Below are 21,544 nucleotides of genomic sequence, written 5' to 3'. Positions count from 1 at the left end.
CAAAAACTTATTACCATGACCCATGTCAAGGAGCTTCTTTAGTGAGACCCTTTTTAAGAAACACAGAAAGTAGCATTGGAATTTTATCTTTATTTAAGTAGCCTTGATTGCAGCAATTTTTGTTCCTGTGCTTTAAGATGTATTTTAGAAACATACAATAAATTTCTTAAAACAAGTTTATACATCTTGTTAAAGAACCTTGCTGTTTTGGAAAAGTGTGTATGTTAGAATATTGTTGCTCCCTCATTTGAAAATACTTTAGTAGGAAAACCAGTTTAAAAACATACAGATTTTATATGTAAAGATTTCTAATCCCTAGTGGTACAGAGATTTGTATTGATAAAATTTAAAGATCAAAATCACACTTCACAGTGATTTTTTAAAAATTTTTTATTTCAGCATTTATTTTAAAATGGCAAAACGGGTATGAAGAATACAATTTTAGATGCAATTTCTCTTCTACTGATTAGGGTGCTCTCTCTAGAATGCTAACTTGTGTCTGTATAATTGGGTTGTAGTTAACACCAGGGTAGCTCATATGGGAACCAAGACCATCTTTCAAGGATTATAACATGGAACAGGGGACACAGTACTTCTTTCTCCCCAGTTAAAGTACATAATTTGCACAGCTAGAATGACATATGGAAATTGGTTATGGGAATTAGGCTAGTCTGTGTCATTGTGAATTGACTATATACACATGAACCTCAAACTGTTTTTAGTGGTAGTCACTCAGTGAATACTTACTGAGTGTAAGCTACCTACCAGTCACTATGGTAGATCAATAGGTATCAAGATAGATAAACTCTGCGGTCAACCTGTTTAAAGTGGATTGAGAAAATTGTGTTGTATCAATCAGGATTCATTAAAGGAAACAAACCATTGTTCTATATTTTAAATAGAAAATAATTTTGTGAAAAGAGGTTAGGTAATTCCTAGAATGTTGATAAGGTTGGAGTTGTAGAAGTCAGGCAACTACCACTGGAACTGTTGAGGTTAAGAACCAGCAGCCATACCATGGTGGTGGCCCAGCATGTAGAAGCTACACCTGCTACTAGATACCTGTCATCATTCATGAACATGCTGGAAAACCAAATTTTGAATATATAGTACATCCATTATAACTTTTAAGCCTCATTTCTCCAAGATTTTGCTTGCCAGCAAAAGAAAACAGCAGAGAATGGTTTCCTCTTCACTTCCATTGCCTAGATCTTGCATGAGTGCATTTAATAAGCAGAATGGATTTTTGTATCCAGTACCCTGACTACAAGAGATCTGGGAAGTACAGATTTTACCTTCTAGCTCATGCAATACAAGAAGGCCTCATTGAAGGAGGTGGACTTGCATGCTGATTAACATTCTTTGCGTTAATTGGGAATGGAAATATATTTTGGAAGAAAAAACGTAGCCGCCCATTTATTTTTATGGAGCTTATGTTCTGGCTGAACAGAAAGATTAACAACTAATTAAATAATTGATTTTAATTACGTTGTATTAAATAATAAAGAGGGATTAAGTGCTAAAAGAAAGTAAAATTGGGAGGACGCTTAGCTAACACAGTGACATTTAAGGTAAGATATGTACACAAAACAAAGGACAGCAGAAGAATGTTCTAGGAAAAGTCTCTGACACCAGAAAAGCAATAGCACATTGAAGGATGTGGATAAAATCAGAGTGACTAAGAAACGCGGAAAATGATGGAGAGTGGTAGATGCCATGCTTATAGCATGAGTCTAATGTTGTAGGCAAGGACCAGATTGTGAGGGCCCTGTTTATCATGTTACAGATTAGGTAATTTATCTTAAAAGAAATGGGTTATGATTAGAGAAGTTTGAGGAAGGGAGTGGCATGTCATTAGCTATATTCCCCTCAACTAATAATATAAAAATAAAATGACAATTTGAGCACACAAAACAAGTAATTTTCCTAACAGAGTTGTGCTTTTAAGAAAGATCACTACACACAGGCAGGGCAGGAGAGAATGGGAATACCAGTTAGAGATGTGGATTCATTGGGGCATATTTAGGAAATAGAATTGATTGACTTGGTAGTTAATGGGGTATGAAGGGTTGAGGAAGAGAGATCTGGAAGTTTTCTGGCTTCTAAAAGATGTCTGGCTTAATATTGTTGAGTGGTTAGTTGGGTCATTTATGAGGAAAAAGTAGTAGAGAAGGATTACTTTGGAGGGAAGGGTACAGATCATGAATTCCATTTGGACGTGCTGAGATGAGCTGCCTGGGATACTTAGAGATGTAGAGTAAGCATCTGGATGGATATGTAAGTCTAATGTATCAGAAGCTCAGTCTGTTTTGGAGTGGGAAAACCATAGGAGTGGATATGAGTCGTAAAAGAGCCTAAGACCAAGTCTTGAGGAATTCTGCTATTTAATGATTAGAGGAGAATGAGCCAGCAGAGGAGCCTCCAAGCACTGGAGTATACCCCGGAGCAAATGTCATAGAGGCCAAGGAAAAGAGCGTTTCAAAGAAAAGAAAGAGATCATCTATACTGACTGCTGCAGGGAGTGGTCAAGTAATGTGAGGGCTGCAAAATACACTGTACTTAGCCACATGGAGGATATTGGTGACCTTATTCAGGGCCTTTTCACTCCCAGAGTGGAGAGCAAAAACTAGATTAAGGTGGCTGATGAATGTAGATTAAAGTGTAAACATCAGTTTTGAGAACTTAATTTATATACAAAAGGAAAATGGATAGTATCTAGAAAATATGAAATAGTACTCAGAAAGGTAGACATACTATTTTTCTTTTCAAGGTGGAAGTGATATGCTTATATTCTGTGGAAACTATTCAAGAGAGAGTGAAAAAGGATTGAAATTGATTGATTATTCATATAGGAAAGGAAAGAGACCACAGATAACCTATAAGAGTCCTGAGAATTTTCAAGAGGCATGGGATCCAAAGAAGAAGTAGAGATTTTCCTTAGATAGGAGTTAGGGCACTGCTGTTAAAACAGAAGAGAAAATTAGAAACATGGGTTCTGATGCAAATAGGTTTTAGGTGTATGGCAGGAAGATAAGGAAGCTTCCTGTGACGTATTGTATTTTCCTTGGGAAGTAGTTGTTAAGGTCATTCTCTAAGAGTCAAGGATAACCAGGTGGTGAGAAGTTTGTGGAGAGCCAGTCAATGCATAATGTAGACATTGTGAGACATGCGACAACAAACTGACCATAGAGACATCACAGAATTGCTATCCAATGTTAAGGGCTTGTTGAGATTGTGATCATGGATTTAGACTGGTCTCTAGTTGCCCTTGTATGTAATTTTTCTTAAGCATTAGCTACCTTGGGTCATCTGAGTTTGACATTCTGCCAGTCTTACATGGCAAAAGGGCAGATGAGTTTAAGAAATGGGCAGGAATGTGATTAAAATCTTGGACTGTGTTATCTGCACTGGAGAAAGAACCAGAATAAAGACTGGGGCAGGGATGGAGAGGGCGTGCTGCTGATGAATATTAAGAAAGTAGAGGAACTGTGATCTGGAAGTATCATTAACGATAAAGAAAGAGCTTAGAAAAAATTAGTTGGGCATGCTTGACATATAGGAATCTTTGGTCAGAAATTGAGGTGTTTGCACTAGCGATTTTGGTTTTGGAAGTAGTACAGTTGTGGGTTGATGACAGGCCTAGAATACAATTGTTGGTATGGCTAATATGAGACAGAGGAGATGTCAGTGGAAATGAGGGTGTCAAGGAATTGAAGAGCGAGGGTTTTAGATGTCCACATTGAAAATACTGTCACCAAGGATCATGATAGGAAATGGGATAGACAGAAAGACTAGGAGCCATACGTATGGAGTCTTCATTGGATAAGGTAGGGTAACAGATGACATAGCAGATATACTGAACCTTAAAGGAACAGAGGTTTTTGTAAAAAGTTAGTACAGGCTGACCTGGAAATGGTGAGAGGGAAGAGAGAGATCATCCCCCACCACTTGAAAGATATGCATGGAAAACAAAAGTCCATGGAAAAGAGTCAAGTTTCAGTTAAGGCAGGGTGGGAGATGAGGTTGATTTAGTTTGCTTATTACTGAGTGGCAATTCCAGAGAATAGAGTGAAGAATTTCATACCCTAAGGTGGAGAAATAGTAGAGGAAGTAGGGAACCGACTCAAAAGTGAAGAAATACCAAGTATTATGGGAACAATAGTATAATAAGGCATTGGTTCCCCATTACCTGTTTCCATGCCAGCTGTCAGAATCAGAGTATCTGGAACTAAGACACTAAAATTTTAACATGATCCTCAGAAGTTCTGATCATAGCTAGATTTTGTTGATCGTGTGAACAGATGGCTAATAGGCCTTATCCTGAGAACAGGGTGGGAGGTATGATGTGTTTCCTTCTGAAAGACTCGTGGAAGACAGAGCATTGCCATTCTTGGCTCTCTTGGTGTGGACGCTAGAGGAGCGATTTCAGATGTCTCGGTGATAAGGGTTTAAAGTGGAATAAGAGCTTTGAAAGAGAGAAAGAGAAAGGATGGGGAAAGATGATACTCCTTAGATCTCTAAACTCCCTTGTCAAAAGATAAGCCAGGTATTGGTTTATGCTCCTAACAATGTAAGCAGGTCCACTGATTAACTTTATAACTTTATTGAATGATAAAAATTGCACATACCAAAGATGAGGACTCTATAATATTTTTTCCGATATTGATAAGGCATACATACTCACTAGTAATTGTGAAAAAAGAATGGTATCATTTGGGAGAAACTATTTGCCTCCTTCTGGTTAAATTTTAGTTTTTATAATGACTGTTATTTCTTCCTAATGGATTTGAAATAATCCACATTAAAGCGGACCTTATCAAAATAAATTACCTCAGAAGGCTTACAAAGGTCACTAAATTATTTATGCCATTTCTTATTGTTCTTTCATGCAGGGTTTGTAACTGAGCTGAAGGTCTTGTGTTACTTCTGTATATTTTTTTGTCTTATGGAGGACAAAAAACTAATTTGTTTCCTTTTAATATCTTCAGTTACTTGCTGTCAGTCTTCGTTCTTTAATCATGTATTTGTGTTAGTTTGGAAGTCAACTTTGGCAAGTGGTTACATTTTATTTTAACCTTATTCATTTTAAAAAGTACTCATACTGATTTTCTGTGTCATAGGTAGGAAAAAGATATGTAAAGTCATGGAAGGAAGCTTGGGGCATGCTTTCACTAGCGGAAAAAAATTTAGTATCCTCTGTGTGCTAATGGATTCTTAGCAGTTGTCCATTCTATTCTAATTTTACTGACAATAAAGCCATGTATGGGAAGTTCACTTGTGACAAGTGGAAATATAAAGACTGAGGAAAACAAGTTTACACAATTCTTCTGCTGCACACCTGACTCCCTTTACCTTTCACAGCTGGTGTTCTTTTGTGCTGAATTTCCATGTATAGAGATACTTTATCCAGTGAGTATAGTATTGGATCTCAGATGGCTTTCTCAGAAAATCCAATGCTCTGTTCAGACAGTGTGAACAGGGTGAATTATACCCCTTCAGTCCTGCAGAGGCCAGCAAAGCCCAGACTCCAGGTATAGCTCACGCTGAAAAAACAGGTGGAAAACAACTACTGTTCTGATACTTGAGGAAGCAACAGGCATCTTATAATAAGTTTAGCTCCATAACTCATGGTCTTAACCATCTTTCTCCATTGATTTCTCCAAATAAAACTCCTATTAAAAACCTTCTTCCATTTATGTTTCTTTCAAGGGAAGGTTTTATACAAACTGCCATTGTGTGTGTCTGCATGTGAGTTTCAGTATGAAAAAATTGGATTGTGTTAGGCACACTTTTATGTCTCATACTTTTTTCACTTAGTAATACATCATGGAAATCTTTCCACATCAACACTGAAAGATCTAATTCATTCTTCTAACAACTGCGTAGTGTGCCCCAGCGTGGACATTATCTTAATTCATTTGCCCAGTCTGTCTCGATGGATACTTTTGTTGTTTCTAATTATGTAGTATTGTAAACAGTGCTGCAGTAAACATCCTTGCTCACACTCTTGGCAGTTGCAGTGATGTCCACTGGGAAAATTCCTGGCAGTGGAATTTATTTATCAACACGGTACATGCATTTAAAATTTTGGTGAATGAGTGGTCCTGAATTGCCCACTGAAGAGATTGTTCCAACTTACATTTCCTGGAACAGTAACTTCCTCCCACCTAACTTTGCCAGCACTGAACAGCGTTAGAGTTTTTGAGATTATGACAGATTAATAGGCAAAAAAATGGTACTTCATTATTATTTTGACTGGCATTTCTTTATGAGTGAAGCTGAGCATTTTTCATATTTGCCATTTGAATTTCTTTCTCTGTAAATTGCATGTACTGTTCTATGTGTTACAAACATTTTTCCTACTTAATCTTTGATTTTTATTTTTATTAATTTATGAATATTTTTACCATAATGAGATTTTTTTCAGGTTATTTACAGTATTTGGGCTTTGTCTTACTTATAAAGATCACACTCACTTCATCATGATTTCCTCCAGCCCTTTTTTTTTTTTTTTTTTTTTTTTTGCGGTACGCAGGCCTCTCACTGTTGTGGCCTCTCCCGTTGCGGAGCGCAGGCTCCGGACGCGCAGGCTCAGCCGCCATGGCTCACAGGCCCAGCCGTCATGGCTCACAGGCCCAGCCGCTCTGCGGCATGTGGGATCTTCCTGGACCAGGGCACGAACCCGTGTCCCCTGCATCGGCAGGCGGACTCTCAACCACTGCGCCACCAGGGAAGCCCTACAGGTTTACTTTTAAGGATGAACTTCAGTATCACTTCCAAGAAATAACGTTTATCTTTTAGTTGAGTTAGTGCATTGATTTACAGATTAAGTTAGTGAGAATTGGTATTTTCACCAAACCAAGTTTTCCCATCTCAAAAGCAAAGCATTTCATTTCATTTCTTGAATGTCCTTCAGCAGTATAATAATGCTTTCTTCATGTAGGTGCTACCTATTTCTTGTTTTTTCTGTTTTTGACTGCTTTTATAAATGTGCTATTTTCTTCCCTTTTGTTTTCTAACAAGTTATTGTTTATATACAGAAAGACTTTTTAAAAATATTGATTTGGGGGACTGTCACCTTTCTGAATTCAATCATTATTTTAGTTAGTAGTTTTTAATTAATCCTCAGTTTTCTAAATGTTTATTTCATCTGCAACTAATAATTGCTTTGACCTCTTCTGTTCCAGTATTTCTACTTTTTATTATTTTCTCATGTCTAGTTCCATTGTCTAGGACATTGGTAAGCTGATTGTAAACATCTTTGCCTTGTTCCTAACTTAAATTGATATACGCCTAATGTTTTATGATTCAGTGTGGTTTGAAATCGATGTTTCGTCGCCTCTGCTTATCAAGATTGAATGTGGTCTTTTGTGAGATTTCAGTGCCTGGAGATGATCATACATTTTTTCTCCTTTGACTTATTAATAAATATGTTAATATATTTATAGGTATGGTGCCCTTGCATTCTGGGGTTTAATTTACTTAGTTGTGGTATATTGTTTTAATGCACTGGTGAATTCTGTTTTCTAAAACTCCTTACTATTTGGATTAATATTCTTAAGAGAGATTTCTCTATTGTATTCTGTTTTCTGCTGCTTTATCAGGTTTTAATATCAGTGCTATTACACTGCCTCTGTAAGATTAATTTTTAGACTTCTATTTCTGTGCTCTAGGGCCTCTTAATAACACTAGAATTAATTTGTCTTTAAAAAGTATGAAAGCCTAGATGTTAGATAGCCTTTACATTTTCTTCCATTGCTTTTATTATAATTTTCTATCACTTTTAATATGAATGTTAGTAACATTTTCCTAGAAAATCATCTGTTCCAAACATTTTTAATGATGGAATATATTGAATTTTTCAGAATACTCTTCTGATTCTTTAAAATTGTGATGTATTTCTGAACACTTCTTTTTCACATTACTAATTTTGTGTCTTTGTGCTTGTGCTGTTGTGCTCGTTTTCCACTATGTATCTCCTTTTAATTAAAGTCTAGACAGTAAATATTTTAAGCCTGCAAACATATGATGTCTGTCACACTCCTCAACTCCCCTATTGTAGCTCAAAACCAGCCATAGACAATATGTAAACAAACTGATATGGCTGTGTTTCAATAAAACTTTATTTACAAAACAGGCAGTTGGCACATAATTTGCCAACTCCTGCTGCCCAGTAATAGACATTGTCTATTTTTATTTTTTTCTTTTAAAATTAGAGTTTTTATGTTTACTTATCAATTTCACATCTTAAAAATCAGATTCTGTTTTAACTTTATTAGGGCATTTCTCCTTTTTTCCTTGGCTTTGTTATATATTTTGTTTTTATAGATTTCTGAATTAGCTGCTTGATTTACTTATTTATTATATTCTTATTTAGTTATAAAAATATTTCAGGTATGATGTTTTCTGAGCGCACAACTTTACTCCATCCTATAAGTTAGGGATGGGGAACAGATCAGGGGGTGCCAGGAGTTGTAAGTGGGGAGGGTTTAACTATAAAGGAATAACAAGAGAATTTAAGGGAGGTAAAGGAACAGTTTTGTATCCTGATTATTATGGTGGTTACACAATTTGAATGTATGCCAAAATTCGTAGGACTGTACACCAAAGTGGAAAGAGAATTTTACTGTATGATAATTTTTTAAATAAGATTTTAAAACATACTCATCCCTGGGCCTCCTCCCCAGGATTTCTTGTTTATTTGTCCTGTGAACTAGGCTAGATCACAAATGGCAGATTCAGATTCAAAGACAGTTGAGAATGAACATTCCAGTCTTATTTTAAGATTGTTGTCACTTCATGTCTCTAATGAATCAATAAAAAAGCAATGCACATAAAGCAATTATACTCCAATAAAGTTGTAAAAAAAAGTATTAAATATGCTTCATAATTAAAAAAAAAAAAGCAATGCACAGAATGTGAGCAGGAATAGAGACAAAGGCGAAGTGACTCCTGGCACTTCTTGGTTGCTTACAGAGAACGAGCTGGTTGAACCCACCTGGGCAGAGTTGGAGGTGATGTGTCAGCACCCCATGATCTACCTGCTACATTATAAGAATATTTTTCACCGCAGTTACATATTTCCTGCGTTCAGCTTCTTGCTATGTCATTGGTGTCACAAGCCAAGTCTTACCTCAACTGGATGTTGACTGAGAATCTGCATTTATAACAAGCACATCAGGATATTCCAGTGCAGGGGTTCACGGACAGCAGATTCACCCAAAACAAAGAGCCATCCAGCAGTATGATTTTTTTTCCGTCTGTCTCCAAGCAGTATTTTTTAGTTTCCTCTGTTAGCTCTGAATGTTCACTCATGAATATTAGCGAAGAAATGAAGTAGGCGAAGTAGGCAAAGTCTTCTACTTTGACCCCACTAGGGAGCTCTGTTATATACTAACAAATACTCCATAACGTGGAGCCCGTATTTGTGAGACCGACAATAACACACGTCTGAAAAGATGGAAGTTAAGGCAATATGATCCAAATGTAGTTAATAATAAAGTATATTTATACACTTACTTCTAAGAGGCTGACCACACGGCACAAAAATGAAATAATACCCTTCCCTTGAAACTTAATGAAGATAACTTTTTTGTGTATATGTGTATTTTGCTTGGGACTCAACAAGGCTCAAAATTCTAAGTTGTTATTTACTTGGCTGGCCACTAGATGGTGGGGTTTGTTAATGTTTTCCCTTCCATTTTATATCTGTAGCAGATTTCATGGAGTGCAGTTTTCTTAGATCATTTTCTTAGTTAATTATTATTAATTTAGAAGTTTAAAATATTAAGTGACCTTAGAGATAATCAGTGTGACTGTACTAGGACCCCATTCCCTGCCAGTGTAGTGCCCCTTACGTGAAAACTGTGGAAAACGCTGTTTCAAAAGAAGCTATCAAGATGTTGATCGTGAAATTTTCAGAGCAGTAGCAAATAAGCACAGAATGTGATGCCCAAACAGAAGCTTTGACTATATGGACACTTTTGTTAATCCATAGTCTTTAATTTTGCAGAAAAGAATTTCCCCGTTGTACAGTGAGTCGTCAGTGAATTTTGTAAGATCTGCTGTGGCACTCATACAGATTGCAGATAAGTGGACCATATCCCACATCTGAGGTCAGACCAGGCCAAAGAACAGACCTCAGAAGCGAAGTTAGTATATTCAGGGCAGATGTAAAGTTGAGGAGCTAAGACAGGTGACCGGTGCCCTCCTGTTAGAGATCAGCAGGAACACAGGTGTTGGGGAAGCACAGTTGGGTTTATTGGCTCTTACTATGAGAAGGAGCGCATGTCCCGTGGAACCAGGGGCATCTCAGTAAGAGGGAAAGGCTTCCAAGGCAATGGGTCTGGAACAGAAAGTGTAAAGACCCTGAGGCAGGTGTGGATTTGTCAAAAAAAAAAGGTTGGGGGGCACTTAGAGAAAAAGCCAGCTCTTGTGTCTGGCCTGAGTAAGTAAGTGAGGTTCAGGAATGGGAATGATTTCTGTAGGTCTTGCATCCTAAGGACTCTGGCCTTTACTCTGAATGAGTTGGAAGCCACTGAGATTTATGCTTATTTTTAATAGAGTTTTTTTGAAAGGATAGGAAGCAGGTAATACTGATTGATTGCAAGAAGAGGACACCTGAGTGAAAGAGACACTTGCTTTTACCTTCTTTCCTTTTGGATTTTGTGCCATGTTCAGGGTTACCTATTTTTTAAGATAGAAGAAATAAAATTTTTAATGATTTTGTATAAAACATTATATACTAAGACTTAGTAAGACCTTAAGATACTTAAAAATAATTCTGTGCTCTCTTTGATAAACTCATTCAAGAGACGATAAATAACAATTGCTTTTAAATGCTAAATAACACTTTTATGTTTTGTTGATATCTACTCTAGGTGCAAAAGTCAAGAAATAAACAAGTACGAGAATTATTTCCAGATGGTTTTAGTATTCATCATGCAGGAATGCTTCGGCAGGACAGAAATTTGGTTGAAAGCTTGTTTTTTAATGGGCATATCAAAGTCCTCGTCTGTACAGCTACATTAGCCTGGGGTGTCAATCTTCCTGCTCATGCTGTTATTATTAAGGTGAGAGCTTACCTTCCTTTGCGCATGGATTTGTGGTATCTTAAAACAAACCTGTGGATTGATTTATTTGAAAATATTGATTTGGCTGCTTCAGTGACTTTGAATGTTATTTATATAAGGTCAGAGCTGTATTCTCCAAAAGAATCTAGTTTATATTGTGAAAATTTAACGCTATCACAGATGATGAAAGGATTAGTTAAAGTACACTTTTGAGATCTTGCCATATTTGCCTAATTTCAGTATTCAGCTCATCAGGATTATATTTGTGTGTGTTTATGTAAATTTTTATTAACTTTTCCTCATCTAGGGAACACAAATATATGCTGCAAAAAGAGGCTCCTTTGTTGACCTTGGAATTTTAGATGTCATGCAGATATTTGGTCGAGCTGGAAGACCACAATTTGACAAATTTGGGGAAGGAATCATCATAACAACCCATGATAAACTCAGCCATTACCTCTCTTTGCTCACTCAACAAAACCCAATTGAGAGTCAGTTTCTGGAAAGCCTTGCAGATAACCTAAATGCAGAGGTAAGATCTAATGAGTTAAAGGTTGGAATAGAATCATCAGCTTCAAGAATGACCAAGAAAAATAGAGTTTGAGTTGATTGCTATTTCATGATATTTAATAATACATTTTATTTCATATGCAGTCATAAGACACAAGAGGTGGAATGGCAATATTATTGATGAGTTCAGAGCAATATAGAATGCAAATGATTAACTGATAAGAACTCATTGCTTAAAGACTATACTTTTAAATCATGAGGTTTTGTTATAGGACAGAAATCTAACCAAAGCTATACAAACTGGGGAAACAGACATAGCAATAACAACAACTATATTTGTCCTGCACTTCAATAAAGTTTATTATGAAGTATTTTATAAAGTTTTTATAAGGTTAATAATGCTCTTCTGTCTTAGATCATTTGATTAACTTTGTTATAGAAAATATGATTGCTTAAATTGAGCTACAATATTATAGTTTATTTCATGTGTGATGTGTGTTTGTGTTAATATTTTGTTTTTTGGTTTTTTTTACTCAGGATTACTTTTATTGTTTTAATTCTAGAATTTTCAACCATAGCAACCATTCACAAATAGTTATAGGTTAGCTTTACATATAAAACCTTCCAGTAAATACTCTGGAGAAGAGCAAGCACATATGAGTTTAGTCCCTATACTTTAAGATCTTAAAATAAAATTATCACAATAACTTATGTTGACCACCTTTCTGCCATTGTGTAAAATAATATTTTTGTTATACCTTTCATTTTCAGAAATATGTCTTTAAGGCCAAATTTTACTGGACCCTATCAGAATTCTGAGTGACATCACATGTTAGGAATTCAGTTAGGCTCAAACATTTACATTAAAAAGCCACAGTCAAGATAAACCTTGACATTTTAATAGACTACTAAAAAGAAAATTATTTCCTTTTCTTGGAGGTACAAACATAACACTTTCCACTAATAAGACTCTGTAGATAAGAAATTAATGTCACAGGTGACTTGTATAGTCACCATTATTGTGTTAAGATTTAAATAGCAGACCCTGGAAGCCTAGATAACATCTTAACTGGTAAAGAGGATGAACATTCTTAAGAGTCTGTGTGTCAAACAATCAAATACGGTTTTGCTGTTTTCACTGCATTTTTAATTGTTGCTCTGTCATCCAACACTTTCCTACTTCTTTCCTATATCCCTTCTTACCATTAAAGTTGACTCAATTTTTTAAAGTAGGTGGGATATAACTATTAAATAAATGAATAAGTGAAATATTTGAACTGAAATATTACAGAAATTTCACTTATGTTCTATTCATGTTATTTAGAAGTCTTTTTAGAGGATGAAAAACACACTCAGTATGCAGTTTCCTCTGTTTTAAGGAGTATATAGTCCAAAAGGGAGAAAAAGACACAAAAACACAGTGCAATAATGTTGGTGAGTAATAAGTTCTAAAGAAGGATTCAGTAGAAGGAGAAAATACTTTTGGCCCCAGCTTATCAGGAAAGGCTTTGTTCATGAAGGTGGTAAATCTGGGTTCAGAAGATTAGGTAAGGTTTAGAAGATCTAGTTGGAAGTTAGAAAAAAATCATGAAAGATGCTGGTTTCTAGTAGCATAATTACAAGAAAGTGAAAATGATTAGGAAATGAATTATGATATTAGGCATATCTCCAAAGGAAATATATCTCAGTTTCAATCCTCATTACCTACTATGATGGCATGGTTTAAATAATTAGGTCTTGGTCATGGGTCACCAGTATCTATGATGGATTAGTCTAATGTACAAAGATAGTAATAGTAATCCTTCAGTGGACTGAGGACGCACAAACCTGCTGGGTGCTTTTTGTATATTCTCTCAGTACTGCTACTAAGGAGATATTATTGTCCTCAGAGAGATAGGTAACTGACCGAAGGTCATTCAAGTACTAACCTTTGGAGCTAGTATTCAAACGCAGGTCTTTTTAACTACAAACTTAGTCTTCTTATTATAGCCTAGATTTCTGATATATAAAATATAGTAACTTAAAGGTGAATACATTTCTCTATATTAATCAACCTACCATTTGCCTTCTTCTAAGACCAGGACTAAATATTTTCCAAAATGGTAGTAATAATTTCTCTGACTTACAATAAAAAGCAAGGCTGTTTTTTGGTTTGTTTGTTTGCAGTACGTGGGCCTCTCACTGTTGTGGCCTCTCCCGTTGCGGAGCACAGGCTCCAGACGCGCAGGCTCAATGGCCATGGCTTACAGGCCCAGCCGCTCCGTGGCATGTGGGATCTTCCGGGACCGGGGCACGAACCCGTGTCCCCTGCATCAGCAGGCGGTCTCTCAACCACTGCGCCACCAGGGAAGCCCAGCAAGGCTGTTTTATACAATTTTTCTAGAAAAACATTTCAAGAAAGACTACATCTTTGTAAACTTAGAATTATTTTCCTTGATAGCTTTTTGTAAGTGGTAAATTAAACACAAAATGGTGATGTTTTTGTACAGAAGACACAGGTGAGTAAAATACTTCTCTGGTCTTCAAGAAATTCTTTTTCTTAGGGACTATAATAAAATAAATGAAACTATTTGGTCAAGCCCTGAGAAATTAAAAATCAATTGTAGCCCATAGATTCACCACATATTCATAAAATACTTATTAGAGTTTGTCATTTTCAGAAATGTCAACTAACTGTAATGATAATTCCATTTAATGCCATAAATGGCGTTCAAATAATGAAACATATACCCTGAAATTTTTAGGTAATATGGTGAAGTATAGCCATTGCTAAAATTTCTTTATCATATTTTGTCTACTAGACTAGCTCCCATTTAAAGTAAATTTTCTTCTTAGGGAAACAAACTCCCTTAAATTATAGTTGAGTGTGAAATTAAATTTGGTAATCTGTGGAAGCCAAGTGTGAAATTAGTTTATAAAATGAATGTGTGCTATGCTCTTAAGGTAATGGATTTTTAAGTCTTTAGACTCCGAAAATCTTTGCAAGACTGTACAGCAGCAGTGATCAACATCAAGGTCACGTTAGATTAGGAATGTTGCCCATACCAATATCTTTGATAACACTAGTTTAGAAGAACTGGAGAAAGTATCATATTAAGGTATCATTTTAATGCAGACATTTTATGAGACATCTTTGCTGATTGATGCCTAATGGGGCTGACTCCTGAATGCTAATTAATGCCAAAGCTCACAAGTCCCAGCCCTGTATAAAGCCTCTTAATTTTGCACTGAGAGAAACACTGAAGCATGTTTGAGGCTTATTAAAATTTATTCAGCAGACATTACTGGGTATTGTTTCACGGTTTCACCTGTGAAACCGTTCTCTCATAGGTGACATTAATTTCTTACCTATTCTGTGCCAGTCCCCTATGGTCCATACTTTAAAATGTATTAGTCTTTCTATAATCTTACGTACATTCTTTATTCAGAGTTCCTTCCATCTCCGCAGGACATAGTGCAAACACTTTGTCCTTGGATTTAAGGCCTCAGCAGTCTGACACCTTCTCAGTTCTGGCTCTGGTTACTTTCTAGCACAGGTCTTCTGCTCTAGACAGTCCTTTACTCTACTCACGTCACCTATAAAGTACCAGTCTTCCCATGTATAAAATAGGAATAATATCACTAGATTGTTGTGAAAATTTAACAGACACCTGTGCCAAGTTGTTATTCGGTACAGAATTGTAGCAGTTACATTATCTTATAGTCCCTTTATCCTCAGCCCCAATCGTACTTACTACCCGCACTCAAATTTTAGTGGAATAGATAAATGAATGGTGGCATAAATGGTGTTTTCATACAGTTACTAAAGGGGTTTGTGTATACATATGTATTTATATACACATGATTATTATATTTGCTTGTTTAGTTTTATATGATTTCAAATAACTTTTTGAAAAACACATGCAAATAAACAATTAAGATAACCTTAATGACTAAAGTTTAAATAGGTAAATTAGATACAAAGTGATACTTTGAGCCTTACTTCTAAATTACCAGATTTGGGGTAGTTTTTTTCCCCCCTCTTTTACTTAGAGCGTAAAGCTGTATTACACTATATACTAATGGCACTTTTATAAGTTTCACATGTTAGGTGTTTTTCTTTCAAAGCATTTTTGAATAGGTATTATGTCCTAGGCACTGTGGATAATGGTTTCATAGATGTCATCTTAATTCGTTACATGTATACCACCTATAAGACTACAGACTTCCTGAGAGCAGGAACCATGCTCTATTTATTGCCATATCCATTGTACTTTATACTTTACATAGTGCAGTCTTGTTACTGACTTCCTATATGATTACTGAGATGAATGAATAAATTTCAGAGAGATACTGTGAAAAATACTTGTTTTATAAAAGGCTCCTGTACTAAGTAGCCACTAGACCACAAATATTTGCAAGTAAATTTTTGTTTTTGTCACTAGGTGGCATTCAAAGATTAATCTCACAATATAATGTGCCATTATAAATTTACATTCATTTTTCTGAGTAGTCTTTTCCTTTTTGGTGAACATTTGGGAGACTTGCATTACTTGATCCAGTTTTTGGTACCTACCTACTTCATCTTTTCCTTTATTCTTCTCACTACCTGGCAATAGGTAATTATTATTGTTAATTTACTGAGTCTGATTTTGAAAATATAATAATAGCAAGCTTATTTTATCCTTTATAAAATTTTCTACTCTTAGGAGTTGTGTGGTGTTATTTTAAAATATCTGTAAGTCATAAGGGGATTAACACAATTTGGCTGTCAAATAATAGAATCACAAATGGAGGACGCTGTCGGATTTTTAGCCATATCATCAAACTAGTTTCCTTTGCCTAAGCAGACTAGAAAATGTTTAACTGTGTTACTTGTTAATATTTAGGAAGTGTTGTAGAACTAACTCCTTAGCTAAATTTTAGTTCTTGTTACTCTTTATTTTGTAGAAACTCTTACAGTTCACATTTTAGGAAGTGTATGTTTACTTATATTGTGGGTGGTTTAGTCATTTGTAAGTACATTAATGTAAATTTATTTTTTCCTTATATTGTATTTACTTATATTGTGGGTGGTTTAGTCATTTGTAAATACATTAATGTAAATTTATTTTTTCCCTATATTGTATTTACTTATATTGTGGGTGTTTTAGTCATTTGTAGGTACATTAATGTAAATTTATTTTTTCCTTATATTGTATTTACTTATATTGTGGGTGGTTTAGTCATTTGTAGGTACATTAATGTAAATTTATTTTTTCCAGCTTTACGAAGGTATAATTGACATGTGACATTGTAAGTTTAAGTTGTACAATGCAGTAATTTGACACACATATGTATTTGTGAAATGTTTACCACAATAAAGTTAGTAAACACATCCTTCACCTCACATAATAACCATTTTGTTTTGTTGTTATGATGGGAGCATTAAAGCTCTACTCTTATATCAACTTTCAAGTACACAGTACAGTATGATTAACTGCAGTCACCATGCTGTACGTTAGATCCCCAGAACTTACTCATCTTATGCCTAAAAGTTTGTACCCTTTAACCAACATCTCCTCATGTCCCCTACCCCTCAACTCCTGGCTACCTCCTTTCTGTTCTTTGTTTCTTTGAGTTCGATGTTTTCAGATTATTTGTATAAGGGAGATCATACAGTATTTGTCTTTCTCTGTCTGACGTATTTCAAGATAGTGTAATTTTTAAAGTAGATAGAATCTGCCTTACCATTTATTTACTTTTGGTCTTTTTTTTTAAGGACAAATAGTATGGTGTAATATTGCTATATGTCATCTTCAACTAACTAAAGATATCTAAGCATTCTCATACCTATTTTACAAAATTAGTTATACAGAATTTAAATTATAATATGGGAATAAAGCAAACATTAAGGTTTATATTTTCTTTACTATTTAGCACTAAAATAGGGGGATTTATTTTTCCTTCTTTTCTTCTAAAATTTGGTTATTTAGGTAGGGGTCATCACTTCTCCTTTGATTAAAGTATTAAGAGGTTAAAAAAAAATTTTTCAGTTACAGATTCAGGAAAAATTATTCAACTGTGAAGTTTCACAACTTGGATAAATTTGTTAATTAAAATGAACACTCTAAGTATAAAAGCACAATGACTGCATATAGATCCAGTGGCTAAAGAAATGTATTTTTAAAACTTTTCACTGCAATTCTGGCTTAAGGTCATTTTCTAACAATTCCCTTTATTACACAGATTTTATATGTTATTATTGTGTTTTAAAATAATTAACCTTTGGTTTCATTAAATTAGCATGTTATAAAGCTACATTAAAATGCTATGTTAAAAATTATATTTTCTTTCAGAATATAATCTAAAGAATTACCGTGTTTATTATAATTCAAAAGTATAAATATCTGTTTTTTCCATAGGTTGTTTTAAGTTTACCAATAAAAAATTAAAACCACTCCCTGTTCTTGTATGATCTTTTTAAAGTGTATATATTATTAATATGTATAAATCCCAATAAAATATGATTTTGTTTTATGCAAAAATTACTGCATTTACCATTGTATTTATATTATATATTTATACTAGCTATGCTGCAAATGGGTATCTTTAGAGGAAAAAACTACTAATGTTATGCTCTTTGTGATTTTGGTAATGACAGTATACAAAATCACAACAAAGAGGGATAGAATCAGCAATATTATGTTGTTTTGATTGTGGTGCAGTCACATTTAAAACTGTCAGTAATGTTGTCACATAAAATGAAACCAAAATTTAAAAGAAGAAAAATTAATGAATACCAAAATGTTTATAATACTATATGGAATTAAATTCAAATGGGAAGACTAATCAAATGCCATAATAATAAGTAAAGTTTGGGAATATAGCATTTCTAATGTACTGTTCTCAATTAAATGAGGCAGGACTAATTTTTAATTAATTGGAGAAACATCATGTCCAATAATTGTGCTTACCTTCTTTTAAATACAGCATAATGATGTATTTTAATAACTTAACTTTCAACAAAATGGTCTTTGATGTAATGTTTATATTCAACTTTAACGCATTAGTTTAACTTTCGTTATATTTTTGATTTGCAGATTGCTCTGGGAACAGTTACTAATGTGGAAGAAGCAGTGAAGTGGATAAGTTACACTTATCTTTATGTACGGATGAGAGCAAATCCATTAGTGTATGGCATCAGTCACAAGGCTTATCAGGTAGAAAACTCATTTACTAAAAAAAAGTCAGACCTCCTTTTTAGTTCTATAATCCTTTCATGATATGAGGATAAATATTTGCTACTTCTGCTCATCTGAAAAGATTTAGGTACCTGGAAGAAAAACAAAGAGCTTTAATCTTTTTTAGAAAATACTAAGGAAAATTAAATTTGTCCCTGGTAATTATTTCACTTTCTTTATATATCTTTTCCACTGATCTTTATGTTATTATCAATTTACTGCTCAGATAAGTTTCCATTTGATATTAGTATCTTGCTATGTTTTTTTAACTATATTTTTTAAATTTAGTTTTTAGAATAAACCAGACATGAGGAACCTTACAAAGCACTTTTAATGATAGGCTTATATTATATACAGTATATTCTTCTTATCAAGTCCTTCTAAGTCTTTGTTGCTAAATTAAAAGATAGCATTAATGAGTTACTATCTTAACAGTTTGGAGGCTGGATCAGTTCTGCTGTGCACATAGACTGAGAATCAGATGCATGTGGTCACAGCTCTCCCTATAAACTTCACAGCTCTGTGGTCCACATAGCTTACAGATTCTGTGAGATCTTGTCTTTTCTTTAAACTCTGCTTTATACCCTGTAAATGCTTCCTAATTACAGGTAAAATCCAGTTGTTGTCTAATGAAAATACAATTTCACCACCATCATATCGATATTCATTAGTGTTAAATCAAAATTAGCAAAGAAGTTGAATTTAACTTGGAATTATAGTTTTCCTCTATTTACTAATAATGATAATTTTGTATGTGTGTGTGTGTTCCATTTTGTATCAAAGCAGTTGCCTATCTTTTTTTTATCTTTCCTTTTCCTATACAGTAACTTTGACCATGGGAAAATTGAAACTTAAGATTTAGGAGGGAAAAAAAAGAAGAAAAATAGCAGCAGCAACTAGTTATGAAGCTGTTCATCTGAAATCATTTGGTTTTTATACTTAGGTTTACTGTAGATGGGGGAATTCAACTACCTTTATTCTTCTCAGTTAAAATCTGTGCTAATCTTCAAATGGATATCTTTTACAACCAGATCGCTCTCAGTTATAAAATGTAGGTGTATTGTAACCTGTACCTTTATAAATTTTAAAGAATAAGGCACTAGCTATTCTTCCCCCTTTTTTTTTTTTTTTTTTTTTTTTGAGGTACGCGGCCTCTCACTGTTGTGGCCTCTCCCTTTGCGGAGCATAGGCTCCAGACACGCAGGCTCAGCGGCCATGGCTCACGGGCCCAGCCGCACCGTGGCATGTGGGATCTTCCCAGACTAGGACACGAACCCGTGTCCCCTGCATCGGCAGGCAGACTCTCAACCACTGCGCCACCAGGGAAGCCCGGCACTAGCTATTCTTATTACAAATGTGGGTTTTGTGAAAAGAGTCAATGGCACTATGAAAATATTCTGAAGGGGTAAAGGAAGACCAAACACAACATGTATTTTTTCATGGGCTAAGGCATATCAAATCTTGGGACAAGATAAACACATCAATTGATTTTTGTTTACGTACCAGATTAATATTGGAAGTCATTTTTTTATAATTTTCTAGTGTAAAAAGTGGGTTTTTTTCCTTTCTGAGATACAAAGTTTTATAACCTTCACAGTTCAGATAATCTTACCTTCTTATTTTTTTGACCTAAGTGTTTTTATTTTATTACTCAGAAAGAATGTGTAGCCACAAGACTCATGTGAATTAACACAGATCATGTAGTTTAATTCTTTTTAATGGTTTAATAATATGTGATTAATAAAATGGTTTCATAAGATGAGCCTGAAATATACAGTATGTTACCTACAGGAAATATTTAAGACTTTTTGTATTTGCTAATGTGACTGGATTCCATCTTATTTCCCTACAGTTGATTTTCCTTTGTCTCATTATGATTTGCTCATTTATTTTAGCTATATTTGATGCATGAATAAGCTGCCATAAAAATCTAAGTCAGAACAAGTGGTAGGAGTATTAACTCATTAATTGATTTCTAAAGTATTTTATACTTCCCCCTCCCCCTTTAAAGGTCATACTTCACTTTATAGCTATAAATATATACATAAAAATATATATATATATAAATATATACATATATTTATATACACACACACATCATAGTAACAGGAATGTTTGTTAATATCTTGTGTTAAATGTCCTTTCTGCTTAGAAAAATACTGTAATAATTTCTAAACTATTCAGAGATTCATTGTCAAATTGATTTTACTCTTTGCTTCTATTACCATTATAGGCAGAATGGGTTTTCCCATCAACAGTTATAAAAACTGCTAGAACACTAAAACCATGCTTTTGAAAGGATGACTTTTAATTTATTTTTGTATACCTTTATTTGAACGGAGGAGAACATTCTCACTATCATTTCTTTAAATAGGACTGTGGTTTGATATTTTTAAATTCTTATTTATTTTAGTGTGGGAGGGAGAAAGCAGTGATTTTTTTTCATGTATCTAATTCCTAATCCTTATTAATCTTAACGATTATAAGACTATACAGGAATTTTAGATTCTAAAATATTACTATCTGAAGATAATATACAGATTAAAAATTTTAGTTAATTTTAAAGCTGTCTTTACTTAATGGAATAAAGTATTTTCTAATTATGTCCTATCTTTTAAAAAAATGCATTCTTTTAAAATTATAATAAAAAATGTATACTAACTAAAGCATCAACAGAAAATTTTAATTTCCATAACAGGTATACATTTGCAAATGATGACTCTCTGAAGAATTATTCAAGTGTTTTTTTTTTTTCCTGTA

At 34.3% G+C, this 21,544-nt stretch overlaps 1 protein-coding gene across 2 annotated transcripts in view; it reads left to right on the top strand.

The window, feature by feature from the left end:
- Positions 1-21,544, top strand: part of ASCC3 (activating signal cointegrator 1 complex subunit 3) — a 334,028-nt gene that overhangs the window by 180,069 nt on the left and 132,415 nt on the right. For both annotated transcript variants that reach the window (XM_079939010.1, XM_079939009.1), the window contains 3 exons: positions 10,881-11,072; positions 11,380-11,604; positions 18,644-18,763. In XM_079939010.1, coding sequence (XP_079795136.1) covers positions 10,881-11,072; positions 11,380-11,604; positions 18,644-18,763 — 537 coding nt within the window. The remainder of the gene's footprint in view (positions 1-10,880; positions 11,073-11,379; positions 11,605-18,643; positions 18,764-21,544) is intronic.

Source organism: Stenella coeruleoalba (genome assembly GCF_951394435.1).
Source record: "Stenella coeruleoalba genome assembly, chromosome: 12".
NCBI classification, from domain to species: domain Eukaryota; kingdom Metazoa; phylum Chordata; class Mammalia; order Artiodactyla; family Delphinidae; genus Stenella; species Stenella coeruleoalba.
The sequence above is the reverse complement of the archived record's forward strand: the minus strand, read 5'-3'. Positions and strand labels throughout refer to the sequence as shown.